Source organism: Vombatus ursinus, unplaced genomic scaffold, assembly GCF_900497805.2.
Source record: "Vombatus ursinus unplaced genomic scaffold, bare-nosed wombat genome assembly UNPS02014909.1, whole genome shotgun sequence".
Taxonomy (NCBI): domain Eukaryota; kingdom Metazoa; phylum Chordata; class Mammalia; order Diprotodontia; family Vombatidae; genus Vombatus; species Vombatus ursinus.
In genome coordinates this window covers 5,219,317-5,241,604 of record NW_020954687.1, presented here as the reverse complement: position 1 = coordinate 5,241,604, position 22,288 = coordinate 5,219,317, and the positions used below count along the sequence as shown (strand labels likewise).

Sequence of the window (22,288 nt, the reverse complement as noted above, 5' to 3'; positions counted from 1 at the left end):
AATGTTGTCTGCAGTGAAAGAAGCATTATTTGGAGAGTTACCAAAAAAAAAAATAAAAAGGATTGTCCTTTCTTTAGAGAAAAAGGATTCCATTAAAAGTACCTCTTAATTCATCTCAGAGACTCAAAATGGCTAGAAATAAGGAAGTAAGATTTCATTGCACTGACTTTGAAAGAGTCTCTTGACTTCCTGGAAACAGGACTCTACAATATTTTTTTGAGAAGTAGGTAAAACTGAATCTGACATCACTACCTAGTAGTGCCTGTAGCTAGCAAGTGGTTAGTTGAAGGGTAACAGAGGAAATTGCTCTCTGACTGATAAGACAAACCGGCAGAGTATGCGTTCTCATTTATTTCATTTTTGATTCTGTTTTATGGAGAAATACTTTTTTCTCAAGCAATAACAATTATTTTCCTTTTCAGAAGGACGCATGCTGTTTCATTAGGATACAGTTGATTCCCAGATACAACCATGTTTTTGTGGCTTAAACTCTTGACATTTGGCTTTGCGTTTCTGGACACTGATGTCTTTGTCACAGGTATGTGTTTGGCTCTTCATGACTTCTTGTTTGAAATTTTATTTTAGAAGATTTTTTCTAAGGTGGCCATAACTAATACTGAAAGAAGATTGCAGTGAGTGTCAATGTAGACGTGGTAACTTGGAAATAGGTGATGCGGAGATGCCAAAGTTCCCTTAGATAACATGGAGATGTAACTTAAGCGACAGATTACAATGCTTCCATTGGAAGAGGGTATATTTTCTTTTGGGAAAAAATCATGATAAAAAGCAAAAGGTGTATTTTTCAATTTTTACCTATTGCTCAAGGCTCTTAGAAAAGCAAAACTTATTTTTTTTAAGAAGTAAAGGCTCTAAACTTTTTCCAACATGTAAGATTTTAGGTTTTGTTATTATTTTTAAAATGAGAAAATAAGGATTTTTTTCCCTTTAAACATCTACAAATTTTCAACATCCTGCTTTTGTGAAGCTATACAGAAGGGCTTTGGTGGCATGTAAGCCACTCCCTGTTCTCAGCCCACAAATTTGCTTCCTCAAATTTTGATGACTACTCTCAGCATTTTACTGAATTCCAAATTTACATGATGATGTGGAATCATATGTCAGTGTTAACCTTCTGTTGATTCCTATGACTACAAAGTTTTCACATCCAGGTTTTAGTCTCACAGGAGAGCCATGGATGGAGTTGGGTATTCATTTTTCTGCTGTGGTAACCAAGGGGCCAACACCCTTCCTGGGTGTATTGGTGGATTTTAGATTTCAGGCTTAAAAAAGATGAGGAGACATAGAGCCTTAAGAAGGCACAAAACTAATTTTCCTCAGAAATATTTTATACCATTTTGGCTCACTGTATTTTCAGAAATAGTTTTAATTCAATTACCTGATTTAATTTGAGATCCTAATTCATCAGAGGACTGCGTAAGGGATGTTTGATCAGCATTTTCCATTCTAAAATGTGACTACATTTCTGTTGGTTACAAAGATGTTTGGAAACATCTAGGTTTTAGGTTTCTTTTTTGTGGCTTGCTTAATACTAACTTTGCAAAAAGACTCTAAGTAGTTAATATGAAGTTGATATTTTTTGGAGCTTCTAATGAAGTAAATGGAGAAAGTTATTTGCACTGTCCTATTCTGTTTTCATTTTAAAATCTTTCTGTACTCTCCACTGATCTCCTTTCTTCGAGAAAGGCCAGCAGTTACCTCCTGAGCCTTTTGCGTTGTAAGTGTTCACTTTGGCTACCGTGAGGGAGGAGATGAGGAGGGGAGCCTCAGATGGAGTTTTTCTTCTAATGATGGATTTTGTTGTTCTCCTCTATGTTTGGTCAGCAGTATCTCTTGGTTTAGAGTATACCCTTTTCTACTTGCTATCTCTATCAAGTAGGAGTTCTTACTGAAAAGTAAGAAGCAGGAGAGTAATGGTTTGAATTCTAAAGTACTTAGAATGAAAGAGAAAAAAATATGCTATCTTTTTATTCTCTGTAAATCATGGCACATTTTCATTTCTATAAAGTTCGTGCTTGTAGTCTTTCTGTCTTGCAAACGAGAGGCGCTTATTGGAAAAAAAATGATTTTTTAAAAGGTGTTACTTTTATAGTAATATTTTATTTGGCAATAGGTTTAGTTTTTAGAGAAACTATTTTAATAAGGTCATATTACTATTCTCAGGTGACAAAATATTTGCTATATTTTAGATTATTAAAGATCAGGAATTTAGTCCTTTTGCCTTTTACAAGGCCTAGTAGACAGCCTTGCTTATACAAAGCAATCAAATATTTGTTGAAGGAATAAATGAATAATAGTGAAATATATGTATATAAGATTATATCATATGTATACAATGAATACAACATAATGTATATTACACATGACACACACGTATCTATATTAATATATTTATAACACTGGAATGAGTGAAATGAACTATTATCATCAATATATAGCGCCGTCAATATTATCTGCTATTTTGAAGATCTGAGTACAGAGTTTCATTGGTAAACTCAATATGGAGCATTTCCTGTATATGGTGGCACTGATAACATAGGGAGTTAATGAATTTTGCAAAAACCAACACCTCAAACATAAAGAATCTTCATGATGGAGTGCTATGAGTGAAATGTGTATTTTACATTTCAACAAGATTTCAGTTATTAAAATTGACAAGTATTTGGAGAAATAGATAAAGAAAGGGGAACATTCTGAAAATAATGAGTTTGGAGGTACAGATCACCATGTAAGGGAAAACGTTTTGTTTTTATTTAAAAGGAAAGATTAAGTAAGTAAGGGATTGTCCAATACTGAAAGTGTTGCAGAAGGTGACAGCGAAGAAAAAATTGTAACTTTCAGCTAGTGCTGCAATGTCCTTGCTGCAGGCCAATCACTGTCGGTGGATTAGTCTATTGTACGGCTGCAGATTAGCCACGGTCTGAGGTCTACTCAGAAGTTTTCAATTCAATCTGGAGGGATTTCCCCTCCAGAAATAAATTTTAATTTTGGATGTAAAGCTGTTAGGAAAATTGCATTTGCTTTATAGAATGTTTTACGATAGCTTTGCTAAAATGAGTGATTCTTTAAAGAGAGGGTTATATCTACTTAGATTATTTTGAAAGCTCAATTATAACTTTTATCTAACATATATATTGAGAGCAATTTTTTCAAAGACAGCATTCCTGTTTCAATAGTCATCTTGTTCTGTATACCTATTTTGAGGTCAAACTATACCTTTATACTGACATGAACACTTCGTCTCTATACTTCATAAGACATGAGGGTTTTTTATGTTCATAAGTTATTGTGGGAAATGGCACATTGAAATTATCTTTGTTTTCCTTCTGCCTTCCATTCCTTTCTCCCTCCCTTACATTGGTCAGTATACATTCATTAAGCACTTTAGTAGTTCCTGCCTTCAAAGAATTTTCCTTCCTTCCCTCCTTCCTTTCCTTCCCTTGTTCCTTTTTCCTCCCTCTTCTTCACATGTCTTGTACTCTAATTGTGATTTCGATGACATGAAAACTGAATTCTGAAAAGTTCCAAGATTTTAGCATTGTGTCTATGGGATATAATAGCACAAGCTCTTTGGGAGGACAACTGGATTGATTAGTCTCAATATGTAAAAGAACAGACAATAGTTAAAAGTGAAAATGGAGGTGTTTTTTATTGCAAACATAAGGGAGGTAGATCACAAAATCTGCATTAAAATTGGCCTAATGGGCATGGAAAAAAGTGATTTCTCTCTAATTCAAGGAAAGCCTCAGGAAATACTGATGGTCATGTTTTTTTGCATACACATACTTCTCTCTGAGTATTCTGTTTCTTCTTCCTGGGGAAAAAAGTACATGGTTAGTTGGAAAATTTCTGGACAATTTGTTGGAAAGAATTTAATGTTGAGAGTGGAGTTAGAGATAGGAATTCTTTGGAAGATGCAGATGGAGACAAGGTCCATTTGTACATGGCATAAAGAAAACATATTGTCAAACAGGAGAATGAAGGATATGTTTGTCTATGGTAGTGTTGTTGTAGTGGCTTAAGCTCTTTTTTCATACTAAGGGATTTTCATAGAATAATCATTAACGGAATATTAGAGTTAGAAGGAACATTAGAGATGACCTTGTCTAATTCTCTCCTTTTATAGATTTGAACTTTAGCGTTTAAAATGTTCAGAATGTTGGTCTATCCAGTTGCAATTGAAGATACTTGGAAGGGAAGATGGTACAATATAGTGAAAGGCACTGGTAATTCATTTCTAACTGTAGCTTCCTCTTGGAACAAATATTTGCCTTGTCAATTTGCCATGGTCATACCCAGCTATGACTTCTTGTCCTGTTGGGTTTTTGTCAGGCTTTTCTCTCCTTGGCCAACTTGTAACCTTTGACGTGGTGGACTATTCCTTTTTTCAAAAATCCTTGGCCTTGGAGCCGCTAGATGGCACAGTGAAGAGAGCACCAGCCCTGAATTCAAATCTGGCCTCAGACACTTGACACTTACTAGCTGTGTGACCATGGGCAAATCATTTCACCCCATTGCCTTGCCAAAAAGAAAAAAAAATCCTTGGCCTAGCTTTTAAGATTTTCCATACTCTTACCTCAAACTACCCTTCCAGTGATATCTTCCACAACTTAACTATGGAAAAACTCTTCATCTTTTCCCCAAACATCTCCTGAACATTCCTGTCTCTACACCTCAGCTCTCACCCTTCTCATCTAAAAAACCCCTTCCTTTGCAATTTTGGAACCCTGTCCATCCTCTAAGGACCAGCTCAAATTCAACCTAACTCTCTGGCATTCTATGAACTCATCGTCTGTGCTACTAATTTGACATGTAATTTTAGTTCTTTTTATGGATCTATATCATCTCTTTAACCACAAGTTTCTTGAGGGCACGGATCTTATCTTATATTTTTTCATACTCCCCACAGAATCTAGCAAGTGCCTAATTTATTAACGGAGAGACTCAATTACAGAATTTAAAAGAAAGACTACACGAGAAAAAGAAGAGGTAAAGGTTGATCACCCTTTTCCCCTTCTTTCCATTTGTTTATTCCTGCCCAAGATTTAAAGTTCCTGTCAAGTCATCTGTGAAGAGAAAGATTTCCTTGATGCCAGTGGAGGCCTTCCAGCAAAGTGAGGGGTGAGGGTACAGGCTGGACTAGTTGGCCTCTGAGCTTCCTTCCAATTCTGACATTTTGTAATTCTCTGGTCTCAGTACACAGAGGTCTTCCTCTAAAATCTTGTTATTTATTTTATTCATTTTTAATCATGACATAATATCTTGTATGATAATTTGTCTTTTATATATATGCCCATTTCCTCATATAATAAAATTGTATATTGGTTGATTGATCCTCAACTAGATTACAACTTCCTTAAGTCAGGGACTATGTCATGTACCTCACTATATTTCCAAAGTCAAGAATAATACCTTATGTATAAGAAATATTCAACATATGTTTATTAAAAAGAAGGGCATGAGATGAAAAGATGGGTATAGAGGAGAAGAGAGAAGGGAATGAAGAGATACACAAAGAAGAAGGATTTAAAGAAAAGAAGGAAAGTTAGGAGTAACTGAAACTATACAAACACATTTTTTTTTAATTAGGCCTGTGATTTCACTGATATAGACAGCTCTCCTTGACTAATGTAGAATGGAATTATTCTCTGTAATTATTCTCTGAAAAATATTGGTAGCTAGGTGGCACAGGGGATAGAGTGTTAGATGTGGAGTGAGGAAGATCTGAGTTTAAACCTCTTTTAGACACTACTAACTGTGTGTTACTGGGTAAAAACAAAAGCAAAACAAAAAAATAAGCAAAAAAAAAAATCCCTGTCTGCCTCAGTTTCTTAATCTGGTTTTTTTTTTTTTTTTTTTGGTTAGGCAATGGAATTAAGTGACTTGCCCAGGGTCACACAGCTAGTAAGTGTTATGTGTCTGAGGGCAGATTTGAACTCAGGTCCTCCTGAATCCAAGGCCAGTGTGCTGTCCACTGCGCCACCTAGCTGCCCCCTCAGTTTCTTAATCTGTAAAATGGTGATAATAATGATAACACCTAATTCTAAAGATCAATGTGAACATGAAATAATATTTACAAAGTGTTTAACAAACCTTAAAGCACTATATAAATTCTATTAGTCTTATTTCAATAGCTTTCTGGGGCATTGAGAGGTTGTGACTTGCCAGGGTCATAGAGTCAGTAAATGATGGAGAAAGCACTTGAATACAGGTTTTCTTGACTCTTGAGGCAGGTTCTTTATCCACTACACTAAGTTGCCTCTTAGCAAGATATTTCTCCAAAATATCCAGATTTTACCCATTTTTCTTCTTCTCCTTCCTGTTCTTTTCTTTATTACTCTCCTTCGCATCTGGGTAAATCCTCTTGTTTATCGGCAGTTTATGTTCTTAGTTACTGACTTAAAGTTTCCTTGGCACTATCAATAGAACTCGTTTGACTTGTTTTGCTGTAGAGATGCCTAGCCCTAGCCCTAGACCATTGAAATAATGCTGATGCATGCATCATTTTTTAGATGAATAAGGGAGGAAAACATATGCCCAGCAGGAGCAAAGGAGGAGTGGTATGCTCTGCACATTGTGTGTGACTCACTTTATAAACACAAGACACAGGAAGAAGGGTCTGAAAGACAATTTCTGAGTGGATGATGCAGTAAAGAATTATATTCTGATTTGATGGAGGGGAGAGATTGGAAATTGGTGCAATCAGATTTGGCATTTGAAAGCACATTATACAGCTCATCTAGTCTATTTCATTTATAGCTCATCTAGTCTATCATCTAGTCCTTTCATTTTGCAGGTGAAGAAATTGAGGCTTAGAAGTGGGAAGGTAGAAGGGGCAGCTAGGTGGCGCAGTGGATAGAGCACTGGCCCTAAAGTCAGGACGGACCTGAGTTCAAACCTGACCTAAGACCAAACACTTGCTATGTGACCTTGGGCAAGTCACTTAACCCTCATTGCCTCACCCCCCCCAAAAAAAAAAAAAGAAAAGAAATGGGAAAGTATTGCTTTGCTTTAGAGTAGGCATAGTCAAATTTTTAGCTGGTTGTTTTAGAAAGGCAACAGTAGCAAATTTTAACCGATTATTTTTAAAAGGTAACAGTAGCACATCCAGCCTTGTACAGTTAGTTATGGCTATACTCCCTTGCAGGGAAAAAAACAAAAACAAAAACAAAAAAACAACCAATCAAACAAAAAAAAAATAAAAAAAAAACCCCAGGACCCTAATAATAGCCAGTCATCATGTCAGCTCATGAAATTAGTCACAGAGGAACCAGGCCAGAGAGTAGGGTTGATTTAGTCTGCTCTTATTACCATGACAACAGTCAGCACTTTAAAAAAAATTTGAAGGGGGAAAACAGTGAAAAGTTTGCTGTTACTCTCATTTTTAAATTAAACAAAAGAAAGAAAAGCTCACAGTTTGAAATAATTTTTGAATATTTTTGATCTAATTTTGAATTTTTGGAAATAATTTTGAAACAATGTATCTTAATTATAATTAAATTTATAATTAAATATTTATTATTAATTTTGAGGAGGAGAAAAGGAGAATTGTTTTATATTTTGTCATTGTGATACAGTGGAAAGAGCTCTGAACCTGGATAAGTGCTAAATGTGGTTTCTTGGTCCCCGAGTTCAAATCTTGACTCTGCTACTTGCTATCTATATAATATGGGCAAGTCACTTCATCTCTCTGAACCTGATTTTCCTCCTTTGTAAAATGAGTGGGTTAAGGTAGATAATCTCTAATGCCCCTCTTAGCTCTAGATGTGATCCTGAATTTGAAATACCAATAAAACTTGAAGCTGAACTGAACTTTGGACACACAAATTGTTATCACTCCACTGAACTTTAAATGGTAACTGATTTTTGCCTGTTTTCCACCAAAAGGAATTGATAGTAAGAGTCAAGAAAAGAGAAATGCACGTCTGAACCTGTAGAAGCCAGCATTCTTGCTTCATATGTTATATCATTGACCTTACAACATGCAATTCACATACAGTTGTGATTAGGACAAGTTTGCTGATGCACTGTTTGCTTGTGTTTGTACTGACTTACTCTACTAGAAAATTAAATCAAATCTAATCAAAGCTGTTCTTGGGATGTTATGCCACAGATATCATCTTGGCAGAGGAAAAAAGAAAAAAAATGATACTAAAACAATCCAAAGTATCCTTAGGAAACTTTCATTACAGGGAGAAAAATGTCAAATATCACTGCCTTTTATTTGGAAGTCTGATGCTCCGGCTGCAGCTGCAAGGAGCTAAAACATCTGTATCTGAAATAAATAAAAATATGGCTTACATTTGCAACAGATAAGCCTCTAAAAAGGCAGCATCAGCATCTTTTTCAAAGATCTCAAAACCTCAAGTGAGGGTCTACTGTCAAAACTATTTTGTGACTTATACTGACTATGTACAACCAATGCAATATAAACTTCTTTCCAAAATCGAGACATAACAGTCTATAGTGAAAAAACAAACGAACCTTGCCATGACTTTTGCAGGGCCCTTTGGAGAGATAAAGATTGAATTTGATGCTAGCCTCTTCAAGTTACCTGTGGATTTGCAAATCAGTCGGTCTCAATGATGCTTCTAGAATGGGCAACCCTTTCCTTTCCCTTCTATTTCCTTTCCCTTCCCCTTCCTTTTCCCCTGTTTATCCTCTGTCTCTCTCTTTGTCTTCATCTCTCCCCTCTTCTTTTTTCTCCTCCCTCAAAGAATGGTATATTGGAAAGAAACCTGGATTTATAGCTAAGAGACTCTGATATCTAATTTTCTTCACTTTACCGTTAACTAGCTGTGTGATTTTCAGATAAATAATTTCACCTCTATGGTCCCCACCTTTCTCACCTCAAATGTGTAAGTGTAATGTGTTTCATGATTCTATAATACTATTTTGACTTGAATCTCAAAAGACAAACTTTTTAAAGGGATAAATATAAAGTCTTACATTTTGGGGTACAAAAATAAACTCCATAGGTAATAGTTGGGGAAGGAATAGCTAGATCGTAGTTCATTGGAAAGACATCTAGGATACTGAATGGTCTGCAAACCCAGCATGAATCAACAGGGTAATCTGGAAGCCAAAAAATGTGATCTTAAGCTGAATTAAAGTTGATCACCTGGGTTCAAGGCCTCCACTGTCAGTGGAGGTGGTGTGTGTGGTGTGACCCCGGGAAAGTCATTTAACCTCTCTGTCCTAGGTATCTCTCTGAGACCTATAAATTCCAGAGTAGTTGTACATTTGCATTGCTAGAGGAAGTCTCTTTGCTGGAAATTCACTGTAGATAAAATCATAGGCCCAGGCCAAAATGATGATAATAATAATTATTCCATTTTATTACTTTACTTTACTTTACTTTACTTTACGGTTTACAAAAGGCTTTCCTCACAAGAACCCTGTGAGATTGGCAGTGTAAATCATACCATCTTCATTTTGAAGAAATAGGAAGCTTTGAGAATTGTTACCTGTGTATGGTTACACATAGAGCAAGGCAGTATTCAAGCTCAGGTGTCCTGACTCCAGGTCCAGAGATATACCCATTATACCGTGTTGCTGCTCAAACATCATGGTGCTACTCATTTAAGAGAAATATAGTTCCCGAACTAGAAAGGATCGATTGGTTTCAATGTTCTTTGTCCCTCTCAGAAAACATCTAGAATGTTCAGTTCTGGGGTCCACATTTAGGAAGGACATCTAGAAGAGGACAGCTGGGATAATGACTTCAAGTCATGTGCGGTGTTGGTTGAAGAAACCAGGAATCCTTAGCAAGAAGCATAGAAGACTTGGGGAGGGTGGGGGCAGGATAGCTATCTTCAAATATTTAAAAAACTGCAATTTTAAAAACTGGAAGAGAGATTAGACTCATTTTTTGGTTCCAGAAAATACAATCACAGAGCAACGTGACAAATTTATACTTGATGAAAGAAAAAAAAAACATTGACATGGTCAAACTCAAGAGATCCCCCTCACTGGAGGTATTCAGGCAAAGACTGGTTAGCTACTTGCTGGGTATGTCATAGAAGAAATTTTTGTTCAGGTATGGTTTGGATGAGATGACCTTACTAACTACATGACCTTGGGTAAATCGCTTAATCTTTTCCAATCTTTTTCTTCCTCAGTTTTTTCCAGTCATGTCTGACCCTTCATGACCCCATTTGGGGTTCTCTTGGCAAAGATACTAGAGTGGTTTGCCATTTCTTTCTCCAGAGCATTTTGCAGATGGGGAAACTGAGGTAAACAGGATAAAGTGACTTGCCCAGCATCACTGCACAACTTTTCTGCCTTTCCTTTCCTATAAAAGAGGTTTAAGAATAGCACTTACCTCACAAGATAGCACAGTCTCACAGTGCTTTGCAAACTTTATAGCAATGTGTTAGCTATCATTATCATTATTATTATTTTGACCATTGGGCTCTGAATTTCTGTACTCCTATGAATTTATAGACTGGATTGTATAAGACCATAAATGGCAGAGTAGGAGGCCCAGGCCTCAATGGGACAAATCAATAAGCTGATCTTTGTATAATGATGAAAACAGAGTAGCATTATTAATTCTGGCATTCTGAGAATCTGCACTCATGCCTCAACAAGCAGATTCAAAGAAAGAAAGACATGTTTTAAAATGTTACTTGTGGACCTATGCCAAGGTTCTTTTTATTCCTGGTTTTTAGTGATGTTTTATTTTGTTTTGCTTTTGAGCAGCTATAGATGCTTTATCTCAAAATGTTTATCCTCTGTAGTGTTAGTTAGTGACAGAATCACTTTTTTTTTTCCCCTTCTGCACACTTTCTTTCATACAACATGCTTCTTCTGCTTAGTCTCTTTATGTCAGTGCACCCTCAGCTGACTCAGTTACTTGGGTTTCTAATGTAGGTACAATGGAAGGACATCTCTTATAATCATTTTGCTCATGATCTCACACACACTTGAGAATATTTTGTTAGGGGTGGTTCGATGTCTTGCTCTTTTTCACAAGGAGGCAAATGGAAAGCTGTGCCAATAATTGTCCTTTGAACTACTCTTTCCTGTTTTGAAACCAATGTAAAATAGTAGCTGTACCACACTTCCTTGCAACCTCAACAGGTCTTACCATTGTATGCACTCTAGCAACTCAATCTTTCTTTCCAACAGGCTTAAGCAAGTCTTAAAGCAAGATGTACTGGTTTTCTTCCCACTATGTGGTTCATTTAAATACCCTGGTGAAAGCATGGTTTCCATCCACTGCCACTCATTTCAGCCTTCTGGCACTCCTCACTTGGTAGAAATGTCCCAGAGGGCAAGGCCCCACTTAGGCTTACTTTGACATCAAGGTCCCACAATATGCCAATGTTGCTAAGATACTTGCAGATGAAGATAGAAATATATATGCCTTGGAACATTCAACTTTCTATTTTTCCTTTCATCACCCATTTCATTTACCCTTACAGCTGATGATTTTACCACCTTCTTTACACTGCAGGTGGGAGCCATGAGGCTGTAATTTCTCCATCGGGCTCTATTGTTCTCTTGACCTCCTCAGCTTCTAATTTCTCCTGGTCTCTGATTTTGAGATTATTGAGCACCAGCATGGGATCATTAGGTCATCCTAGACCAGGGGTGGGGAACTTGCACCTCAAGGCCACATGTGGCCCTCTAGGTCCTCAAGTGTGGCCCTTTGACTGAATCCAAACTTCACAGAACAGATTTGTTCTTCAAATTAGCAGTTCCCCACCTCCGGTCTAGACTAATGTCATTTTGAATTTTTGTTTTTTTACATTTCAAAATAATGTATTTCAGTTGAGGCATACAACTGTATTCGTGATTTATTTACATTTAGCCTATTAATCTTGACAATGTTTTTAGCACATTATTTTTAGAATTGCTAATGAAAATACACACTGATTTATGTTCAATCTAAAAATGACAAAATCATCTATGTTTATACTTACATATACACAAAGAATTCATTTCAACAACTGCTGAATATGCAATAGATAAAACTATAATGCTCTTTTTAAAAATATTAAACCCCCAATGGTTCCATCTCATCAAACAGGAACATTCACCAGAAAAGAAGAGGAATATTTAAAAATTGGTAAACCACAAATAGGGGAAAATTTTGGTCTTTAACTGTCAATTTTACTAGTAATTATCCAATTTATACTTTTATATTACTATTACAGATTACCTGAAAAAAATGCAAATATGTTTTCCATCTTCAACTCTTATACTTGCATAAGGATGGCAAATATTAGAAAGCAGTGTGTACTTGATATTTGCAGAGTGTAATACACAGGCTGTAAGGATGGACACCTAGCATAGTCTTATGCCCACAGTAGGTATATTATGAGTGGTTGTAGACTGGTTGTTGGTCATGGGCTAATGTGACAAATTTTGCAGGCAACATATTGAATAAAATTAAAGGGGCCATAATTTATTAGGTATCTATTATGTGCAAGGTACTGAGGATGCAAAGATAAAATGAAAGAGACTACATAAAATCACATGACTAGAAAGAGACCCAAATCTGGGACTTAAAAAGGACCCCAGCAGCTACCCATTCTAAACTATATATTAAAGGACTCTCCACTATAACATAACAAATAAGTAGTCATTCAGCCTCCACTGAAATCCTCCAGGGAGGGAGAACCCACCTCTCAAGGTAACACATTCCACTTTTAGAAAGCTCTAATTATTGGGAAATTTTTCCTGACATCAATGTATTATGACTTCTTTGCATCTGTACCCATTGTGCTTAGTTCTGCCCAACGGTGACAAACATAACAAACCTAATCACCCATCTTTCATATGATAGACCTTCAACTACTGGAATACAGCTGTCATATCCTGCCATAAGTCTTCTTTTCTCCAGGCTAATATTTCACCAGATTCTCATATTCGATGGCCAAGGCCCTTCACCATCCTGAATGCAGAGAAGGGTTCTTCTGGATACTTTACCACTTATTGATGTCCTTCTAAAACAATGGTACTCAGAAATGAACACAATACTGCAAATAAAGTGTAATGAGGGTGGACTGCTGTGGGACTATTATCTCCCTTCTGAAAGATATGCCTCTCTTAATGCTATGCAAGATAACATCAGATTTTTTTTTAGCTGCTACAATGACACTACTGACTCTCACTGAGCTTGAAGTCCATTATAACACCCAAATCTTTTTTTGAATAACTGTTATCTAATCACACCTCCTCCATCTTTATTTTTGACATTGATTTGTTTTTGTTCCTTGGTTCAATACTTGACATTTATCCCTATTGAATTTCATCTTCTTACATTGTGCTCAATTCTCCAGCCTTTTGGATCTTGACTCTTCCATCAAGTGTAAAAAGAAAGTAAAAACTTCATGTGTACCTAATGCTGATGAAATTGCAAGTTCATATATGTGCATATATATACATGTATGTTTTTATATATTTATATGTATGTATATACATATATGCATATATTTTATATACACATACATATATTACCAGATTTAGAGACAGCAATAGATAGAGAGGTGGCCTTGGAAGCAAAAAGACCTTGGTTTAAATATCACTACTGACATATACTAGCTGTGAGACCTTGCATAAAACACAGTCTCTTGGCTTCCCAGTGTTCTAGTCAATCTAAGATACATTTATCTATCTATCCATCTATCTATCTATCTATCTATCATGTATTTGTGTCTATATATTAGGAGTAGTACAGAGTTAAGGACTGGATTTGTGATTTCATTGGAATAGTGGAAACTCTCAGATAGGAAACCCCCACTTTATCAATACAATTCAATGCCTTCTGCACTATACCTTCCTACCCTCTTTTGGAAGAAGGTTTTATTGATAGAAGGCAGGAAAAGCAGAGGGATTGAGAGCTAGCCAACACAGATGAAGAAAGTTGAGGGCAAAGAGAGAAGAAGGACATGATTCTTTCTATTCATCTGGACTCATGATTTAATGAGTGGTGGGAACTGGCAGTATGAAAATTATAGCCACAGAGGTGGTTTGACAAATCATTAGTAAATTTTAGTCTTAGAGAATTGTCAGGGGATCTAGTGACTTGCCCATGGTCACCTAGATAGTATGTATTAGAGGCAACACTTGAAACCAGGTCTTCTTAATTCCAAAGCCAGCACTCTGTCACACTATACCTTGTTACTTTCCATTATCATTCTTATCTAGTCCTCTCCCTCCAACTTCACATCTCCTTTCATCTACCCCATAATACATTGAGTCAACTTTATTTGTGCCATAGATTTTGGAAAAAAAAATTAGACTATACTTTCAATGACTTCAGGGAAACTCTAAATCAAACTAGACGTACTCAAAGCAAAGTATGAAAGGAAGGATGATTAAGTGAAGAAAGGAATTCTTTTGCTTTGGAGTAAGTGAAACAATGATGTTTTTAAACAATTGAATTATTTTTCAGGTGATACAAAATGAAAGCCAGCAATCGTTACACAAATAAACTAGATTTTATTCTGATTAAGTAGGGAGGGTAATTTGACCTTTATTAATCACTTTGATCATGGAAAACACACAGGTTTTTGATTTCATTCTCAGAAATATAGGTGTCAGATAATTTTTCCTAAACTATTCAAACGAACTTTTAGAAGATTCATACGAAAGCAGCATTCAGTCTGTTAACCACTGCAAAGATCATGTTGCTATGTCTTCAGAGCACACAATGAATGATTTAATCATCTGGTGAATTTGATAAATATAGACTGATAATTTAGATTCTTAGTTCAGTCCAAACCCTTTACTACTCCCCAAGTCATAAAACATAGTGATTATGATTTTATATTTTAAGAAAGCAGAAAGGACGAAGAGTAAGATAAGAGGGGGCAAAAGTGGGAAGAAGAGAAGGCAAATCACTTTATCCCTTTGGGCCTCAATTTCCTTATTAGTAAAATAAAGGGTTTGAATTAAATGAATTCTAGGCCCTTCCCAGTTATAAATTGATGATTCTATATTTCTAAGGACAGAGAAGAGATAAAAAAAATGTCAGTTTATAGCAAGTAATACAAAAGTGCCTCAAGGAAACCTTAAGTCTATAAAAGTAAAGAGGGAAATGAGAAGTTAAAAAAAATTAATGTCTATTTGTTATGATTGACTGTATTGGTAAAAATATAGGTAATTCCTAAGCATAAACTGTACTCATAAAATGTACCCTTTAAAACAAAAAAAAATAGGTGTACTTGCAAAAGTAATTCCATAGACTTACTATATATGATTATTTAGAGTAAATTTAAATATTTTGTTTGTTTTTATATGTTAGGCCTAATAATGTTAAAATATATCTGTATGAAAGCTTAGTATTACTTTCTGAAGTATTATATAAATATAAAAATATTTCCACCTCTACTGCTACTCTAAGAACTAGGTGTTGGAAATTCAAGGGCAAGACAAAATAAGGAATTATAGCTATGCTTCCTCATTTCTACCCTGAGCAAACCTAAATTTATGGACTTGTAGATGATGACTAAATCATAAATAAAAATATTTGTAATAATAACAACAATGATGATAATAGCTCACTTATTGACCTCATTGACCTTACCTTCTCTCACTAACCTCGGGTCATTCTGAGCTTTAGACTCAACTCCTCAATTTCTCTCATCTCCCCCCTCCCTTTATCCAATCTGTCAAAGCCTTAAATATTTTCTTTTGTGATATCATTAGCATATGCCACCTCCTCTCCTCTGACTGCTTGCTAAGTGTACTCCATCTCTAGCTAAAGATCTGTCAACTCCTTTATTGTAGGCTATGATCCAAAAATCCAAATCCCATGCTTAGGAATCATATTCATAGCCTGCTATTCATTTCCCAAATTAATTTTTATCTCATCCCTTTAATGGGGGAAAAAGTGAAGAAAATTCGGGTTGCGCCTTTATGGTCTTTAGCTTCTTGCCTAAGATTCTATTATTACTGGTCACACTTTCGGATTTCTTTTAGAAGTGTTATTTGTGCCTACAAAAAATCACCAGAAGTAGGTAATTATCATCCATTTTGATAAGTGTTGGGAACTTCTCTGTTACAGGTTGGATATAAGCCCTAGGAAGACAGTAGGCCAGTTTATTAGCACTTTATTGTTATTAACAGCCACCTTGGTACCCCAAGCAGGGAATCACTGACTACTACTGTTTTTCTCTTCTTCCTTTCTTCCTTACTAGGCAAACTCTTACCTGATAGTTTCTCTGGCTGCCCGTTATAATTCTTAGGAGGATGAACAGCATATTCCTCAGAACATACAGTGCTTCTCTTTTCAGGAAGAGTTTCAAATCAATTTTAAAGCTCTAGTTTGACAGGTGCCATTTTCCTTCACTTATTTATCCATGTAACGCTCATCCATTCTCTATCATCCAGACAAGGAACGTGTCTCCTCTTCTACACCTCAGAACCTTTTTTTAAACACGCACACACACACACACACACACACACACACACACACACACACACACACATGGAAGCCTTTCTTCTCCTTTCTTTAGGAACCTTTTATTCTCCATTAAAACCTGGAAGTTGGAGTGCTATTCTTTTAATACTTTACCTTCTTCTCCAAGGAGATCAGTCTCCATTTGGAACACAGATACCAGTGTTAGAAACACAAACATTGCACACTTGATGCAAGCCATTGTATGATTTCTTCTACTCTCCATGATGTTTGCAATTTTCAGTCTTGTTCTTTGGAGCTGTTCAAGGATATCTACACAACTTTTCTCAGCCAGCTGTTAATTTTTTAGAAGTTAACATTTTTTAACCAAGAACTTGACCTACCCACCAGTTTACATTGCCATTTTGCTTCATTGTGTCTCTGTTCCACTTGTCTTTCCTTAGTTACTTTGTTTTGTCTTGCCAGCTACCTTCTTCTTTTCCGTCTTGAATTGCCCGATTCATCTCTAATCCAATTCCCAAATATCATTTACGTTTAGCTTTGGAACATGTTTTTGTGTTTACATAGTGTCTGAATGAGGATGGGCATGCTCGATGTTCTGGGAATTTACTTCTAACACAATTATGAAATCACATTGTGAGCACCTGACTCAGAAGGAAGAGGTTCCATCCTCTCCTCAGGACTCAGATTATAGCTTAGTAAAAACTCAAGCAGATCTGTAAAAGGCTCTTTGTTCTAAGGACTTCCTTGCTAGGACCCAAGCTGTGAGACAAATTTTAAAAAAGAGTAAAAAAATACATTAATGAGGGGCAGCTAGATGGTGCAGTAGATAGAGTACCAGCCCTGGGGTCAGGAGGATGGAAGTTCAAATCCAGTCTCAGACCAGACACTTGACACTAGCTGTGTGACCCTGGGTAAGTCACTTAACCCCAATTGCGTCACCAAAAAAAGCAAAATAAAAAAAAAAGAATATGTTAATGCACTATGAAGCAAGTCAACATGCAGGTAGGTGCTTTGTAAATGAAAACGTAAGATTTTCTGAGGGTAAACTGCAAAGTACATGATAATCAAAAAGTTTGTTGTAGGAAAGAAAAAAAAACCCACAGAACCAAAAATTGGATAAATGACTATTTTCAACTCTGATGGCTTTAACTATGTAAATAAGTAGGAAGCACTTACCTATGGTTTCAAAGATGAAAGCTAGACCCACTGAAATCTTCTTCAGTCTTAGAAAATGGGAAATCATGTCATTTGTAGCCAGGGCACCAACACAGGAATAGTACTTCTGTGTTATCCAATAATAACAGGCAGTAGAGCAAATGAACCTGAGTCTACCCAGAGGGCCAGAAGAAACTGAGAACATCACAAGGTGAAAGATGAAGGATTTCTCTGTCTGGGTTATGGGGAGCAGGTTACCACAGGCTTCAAAAGAACTTATTTCCCTTCTGAGGATAGGAAACAGTGACATGTTGAGGACAGCTTGGAGGCATGGATAAAAGAGTTGGTTGGGAATGGATAGTGGGATGAAAGAGAGGCTTCACTTGGCAATCCTGGAAGTGGAATGTTGCATAGAAATGTGGGGAGGACTTCAAAGGCAGTGAAATAAGAACAATAAAAACATCAGCAGTTGTGAAAATGTGAAAGACATAACATTGGCTTTTTTAGACAGCACTAGGACAACCAAAAATATTCTGAATTCACATCAAACCCTTTACACATGCATAAAAGAAAGCCTCCCTAATTGGCCAGTTAGTAAGAAGAGAAAAATATGGCCATATTCCAAAGGAGTCCATGGAACTTTGGAGACTTGCCTTAAAGGTGATTATTTTCTTATAACCAATCTGAACAAAGTAAGATTTTAGGCATATTACCTTTTGATTTTTATTTGAAAACACAAATGATACTCAAAAGCTACTTATTTACTTAAGCTCCAGAGTAACTGGTGAGATATTTGTATTGGTCTGAACATTAAAATGCAGAAAACACTTTTTTTTGTTTTTAGAAAATGCAAAAAAAAATTTCCTTTTTTTTTTTACAGTAAATAATACCAACATATAAGTATAAGGGGAAGAATGCATTGGGAAATCCAACATTATAGCTAAGCTCAAAAATCAAGCAGTAGGATCTCAATTCTTAATTTAAGTCAGAATATGAAAGGAAGCTAACTGTACACAGATCCTCTTGACAATATTAGGAACTGTGGGGCAGTGGATAGATAGTTGGCCTTGGAATCAGGAAGGCAGGGTCAAGTCCATATACTTGGGTCCATCATTCTGAGCAAGTCATTTAATAATCTCTGTTTTCTAGGCGACTCTCTAAAACCACAGAAGAGTAGGTCTGAATTAACTGAGGGAGCTCTCCTCACCAATAAAATCTGGTCAAAATAATAATAACGATAATGATGGTGATAATAACAATAACCATCATACCCCCAATTCATATAGTGCTTCAAGGTTTACAAAGTGATTCTATCATAACTACCTTATGAGGAAAGGAATATAAGTATTAACCCCATTTTATAGTTGAGGAAGTTGAGTCTCAGAAAAATTAAGGGACTTGGCCATGATCACCAAATGTCAGAGGCAGAATCTGAATTTCTCTTCTGACCCCAAATTCAGTTCCATTTTTTAAAGTGAAAGTGATATATTTTAATAAAGCAAATTTATAGGTGGAGATATTGCAGAAAAAGTATGATGTCAATACTTACATGCCAATTCAACTCAACAGGCAGTTATTAAGGACCTACTTTGTATTGGATTCTGTATTTTATTGGAGATTCAAAGACAAAAAGAAAAATCACCATCACCCTTAAGGAGATTACATCCACTATGTTAAATATTCACATGTAGAAAATAGAGATTTTACTTTTGGAAAAGATTTTAATAGAAGCCCAGTATAAATCAAGAAAACAAATCTTGCATTTTGGTTTTTCTTGCCCATCTATTTTTTTCAAGAGTAACACTTGAACATATCAGATACCATACATTTCCTTTCACTCTAGGCTGACATCTAATAGGCTATGTTGCACATCTGGAAGTGATAGGCAAGGAAACACTGCCATTTTTTACTTCCCTAAAAATTCCTTCTCAAAGATAAACATGTTTATTAAAAAAATCTATGTGGTTCTGATGCCCTTTATGGTATTTTTAGCTGGGCATGCTAATACATTACACTGAGTCAATGCAATGTACTAAATACATGATTATTCCATATTAAGAAGATCATTGGTACCGCCAATGTTTTAATGTTGCTTGTTTTGTTTTATTTTTGCTAGGCAATGGGGTTAAGTGACTTGGCCAGGGTCACACAGTTAGTGTCAAGTGTCTGAGGTCGAATTTGAATTCCGGTCTTGAACTCCAGGACTGGTGCTCTATCCACTGTGCCACCTAGCTACCCCATCTCCAATGTTTTAATGAATGGTTTTAATGGATTTAAGATCTTTCAAAACAATGTCAAAAACTACAAATGTTAAAAGTTATGAGAACCTATAGGTGGGATTAATAACCTTTTATGGCACAAAATATAAAATGATAGCAGTTTCCCTAATTTTACAAAAATATGTCATATACTAAAAAAAACACCATTTTTACATACATGTTTTAACTCTGCTGTATGAGACTGGTCAGTGGAATTAAAGAGTATAGGCAGGGGGTAGGGTGGGGACCTTTAGATCATGCTGTATATACAGAATATCTTCATAGTAGAAATGCTCCTATAGCTAGATACTGATGTGTTTACATAACCATCATATCTTATTAATGAAGATCAAAATTTGATTTCTAGTTAACAAAGCACACACAATAAACCCGAAAGTTTGAAGATAAAATATTGATTAACTTTGATTTTCTTTGTAATGTAGAAATATGTTTAGAATTAATTACCCAGGCAAGAATAGTTTGGAGGCTTGCTAGTGTCACAGTAAAATAAGTAGGCGAGCAGATTACAGGTAAAAACAATGTTCTGGAGTACAGGAGAAAGAGCACTGAATAAAAATCCAATTAAATTCAACAAGCGTTTGTTAACCCCACCCTACCTCCCCATATGTGAAAGGAGCTGGGGAGACATAAAACAAAACAAAACAGAATAGTCCCTCACTTGGAGGAGCTTAATTTTACTGGGGGAGATATATGCATATAAATAAACAGCTAAATAAAAGGATGTAATAATAATAGCTTACATTTATATAGAGTTTTCTATGTGCTAGACATGCAAATACGTGCTAAGCACGTTACAATTATTATCTTATTTGATCCTAGCAACAATCCTGGGATGTAGGTGCTATTATTATTGTTCCCATTTTTACAGATGAGGAAACTGAGGCAAACTGAGGTTAAGTGACTTGCCCAGGATCACATAGCTAGTGATTGTCTGAAGCTGGATTGAATTCAGTTCTTCCTGACTCTAGGCCTGGTGCCCTGTCTCACACCCCACATATCATTGTGTGTTGTTGTTTGTTTTATTTTAGTGAGGTGGGGAGGGAAGGTGTTGCAAAAACTACTGAGGGCACCAGAAAAAGCCTGATCTGAACCTTGAAAGGGAACTAGACCTTCCAAAGGGTGACGATTAGCAAGAAGAGGGATATGGGAGATAGAACGTTGTATATGGTTAACAGCAGTTCAGTTTGACTGGAGTAGAAGAATGTGAGAAAGGATATAATGTGAGTGAATGAAATCTGGAAAGACAGGCTGGAGACAGATGGCGAAAGGCTTTAAATGCCAAGCTGAGTAGCTGATATTCTGTCCTAGAGGCCAAAAGGAGTCACTGAAGTGTCTTGAACCGAAGTGTGACATGCATGCTAAGACCTGTACTTTAGGAATATCATTTTGGCAGTTATTTGGAGAATGAATTAGAATGGGGAGAGAATGGAAGCAGGGGACCTCTCAGCAAAAGTATGGATGAGAAGTATAACTGGAAGACTTTGATTAAAATCCCAAATCTGCTAGTTACTACTTTGATAATGTTGGGGAAAACATTTAGTTTCTCAATTTCTTCCTCTGTGAAACAATGAGTGATGATAGTAGATTATATCTGAAGTCCTTTCCAGTTAGAAATGTTATATTCTTAGTTAAATATAGCCCCTTCTATGCTAAGCATTTAAAACCCCAACAAGAAGGCTCTACTTCATTGAAAACATTGATGATGTTAAGTGAGTACGTTCATATATGTGTATGTGAAATACTGTGTGTATGTGTGCATGCACATGTGTGTGTGTGTGTGTGTGTGTGTGTGTGTGTGTAGCTTTTCACTGTTTATAAGCATTTTCTACAAACACCCCTTTGTGGTATGTAATGTAAGCATTATTGTCATTTTTACAGAGAAAGACACTGAGACTTATAGTCATATAAATGGGGAGCCATAGAATAAAACCCAGGTCTTCTGCCTCTCCCTTCCCACTTTCCTATGCTACTTCTTAACATTGTGCAGACTATACATATTTGTGTTTTTTCCTCTTCAGTGATGCATTGGCATTGTGGAGACAAAGCCACAATGAATAAATAAGAGAACTATCTCTTATCAAAGGATTGTAGGAGCTTACAACCCCAGAAAACACAGTGGACAACGAGCTTTCTTTCACCTTATATACCTCAAAAATAGACTTTTTTGAAGCTATGCTTTTCAAGGTAACCTTAATCATCCTTTTCTATTAAGACTTCTAAAGGGAGCATTTCCAAAAGTGCCAACACATCACTGAAAAGCGAAAAATTCAGGAAGGCTACTCTGCAATCTGCCCAAGGCCAAATAGGAGGGTGGAATGCTGACTGGTAAACTGGAATCTATAACAGCAATAAAGGGTGTTTGGGAAAAGACAAGGAATAAAAAGAACTCATGTTTATATAGCACTTTACAAACTGCTTTCCTTATAACTACTCTGTGAAGTAAGTATTACAAATATTA

At 36.1% G+C, this 22,288-nt stretch overlaps 1 protein-coding gene across 6 annotated transcripts in view; it reads left to right on the top strand.

Moving 5' to 3' along the window:
* Nucleotides 1-246: 246 nt before the first annotated feature.
* The window catches only part of PTPRC (protein tyrosine phosphatase, receptor type C), a 136,297-nt gene continuing 114,255 nt past the window's right edge, over nucleotides 247-22,288 (top strand). For all 6 annotated transcript variants that reach the window (XM_027843402.1, XM_027843400.1, XM_027843398.1 and 3 more), the window contains exons 1-2: nucleotides 247-335; nucleotides 423-538. In XM_027843402.1, the coding sequence (XP_027699203.1) occupies nucleotides 472-538 (67 nt within the window). In that variant the 5' untranslated portion in view covers nucleotides 247-335; nucleotides 423-471. The remainder of the gene's footprint in view (nucleotides 336-422; nucleotides 539-22,288) is intronic.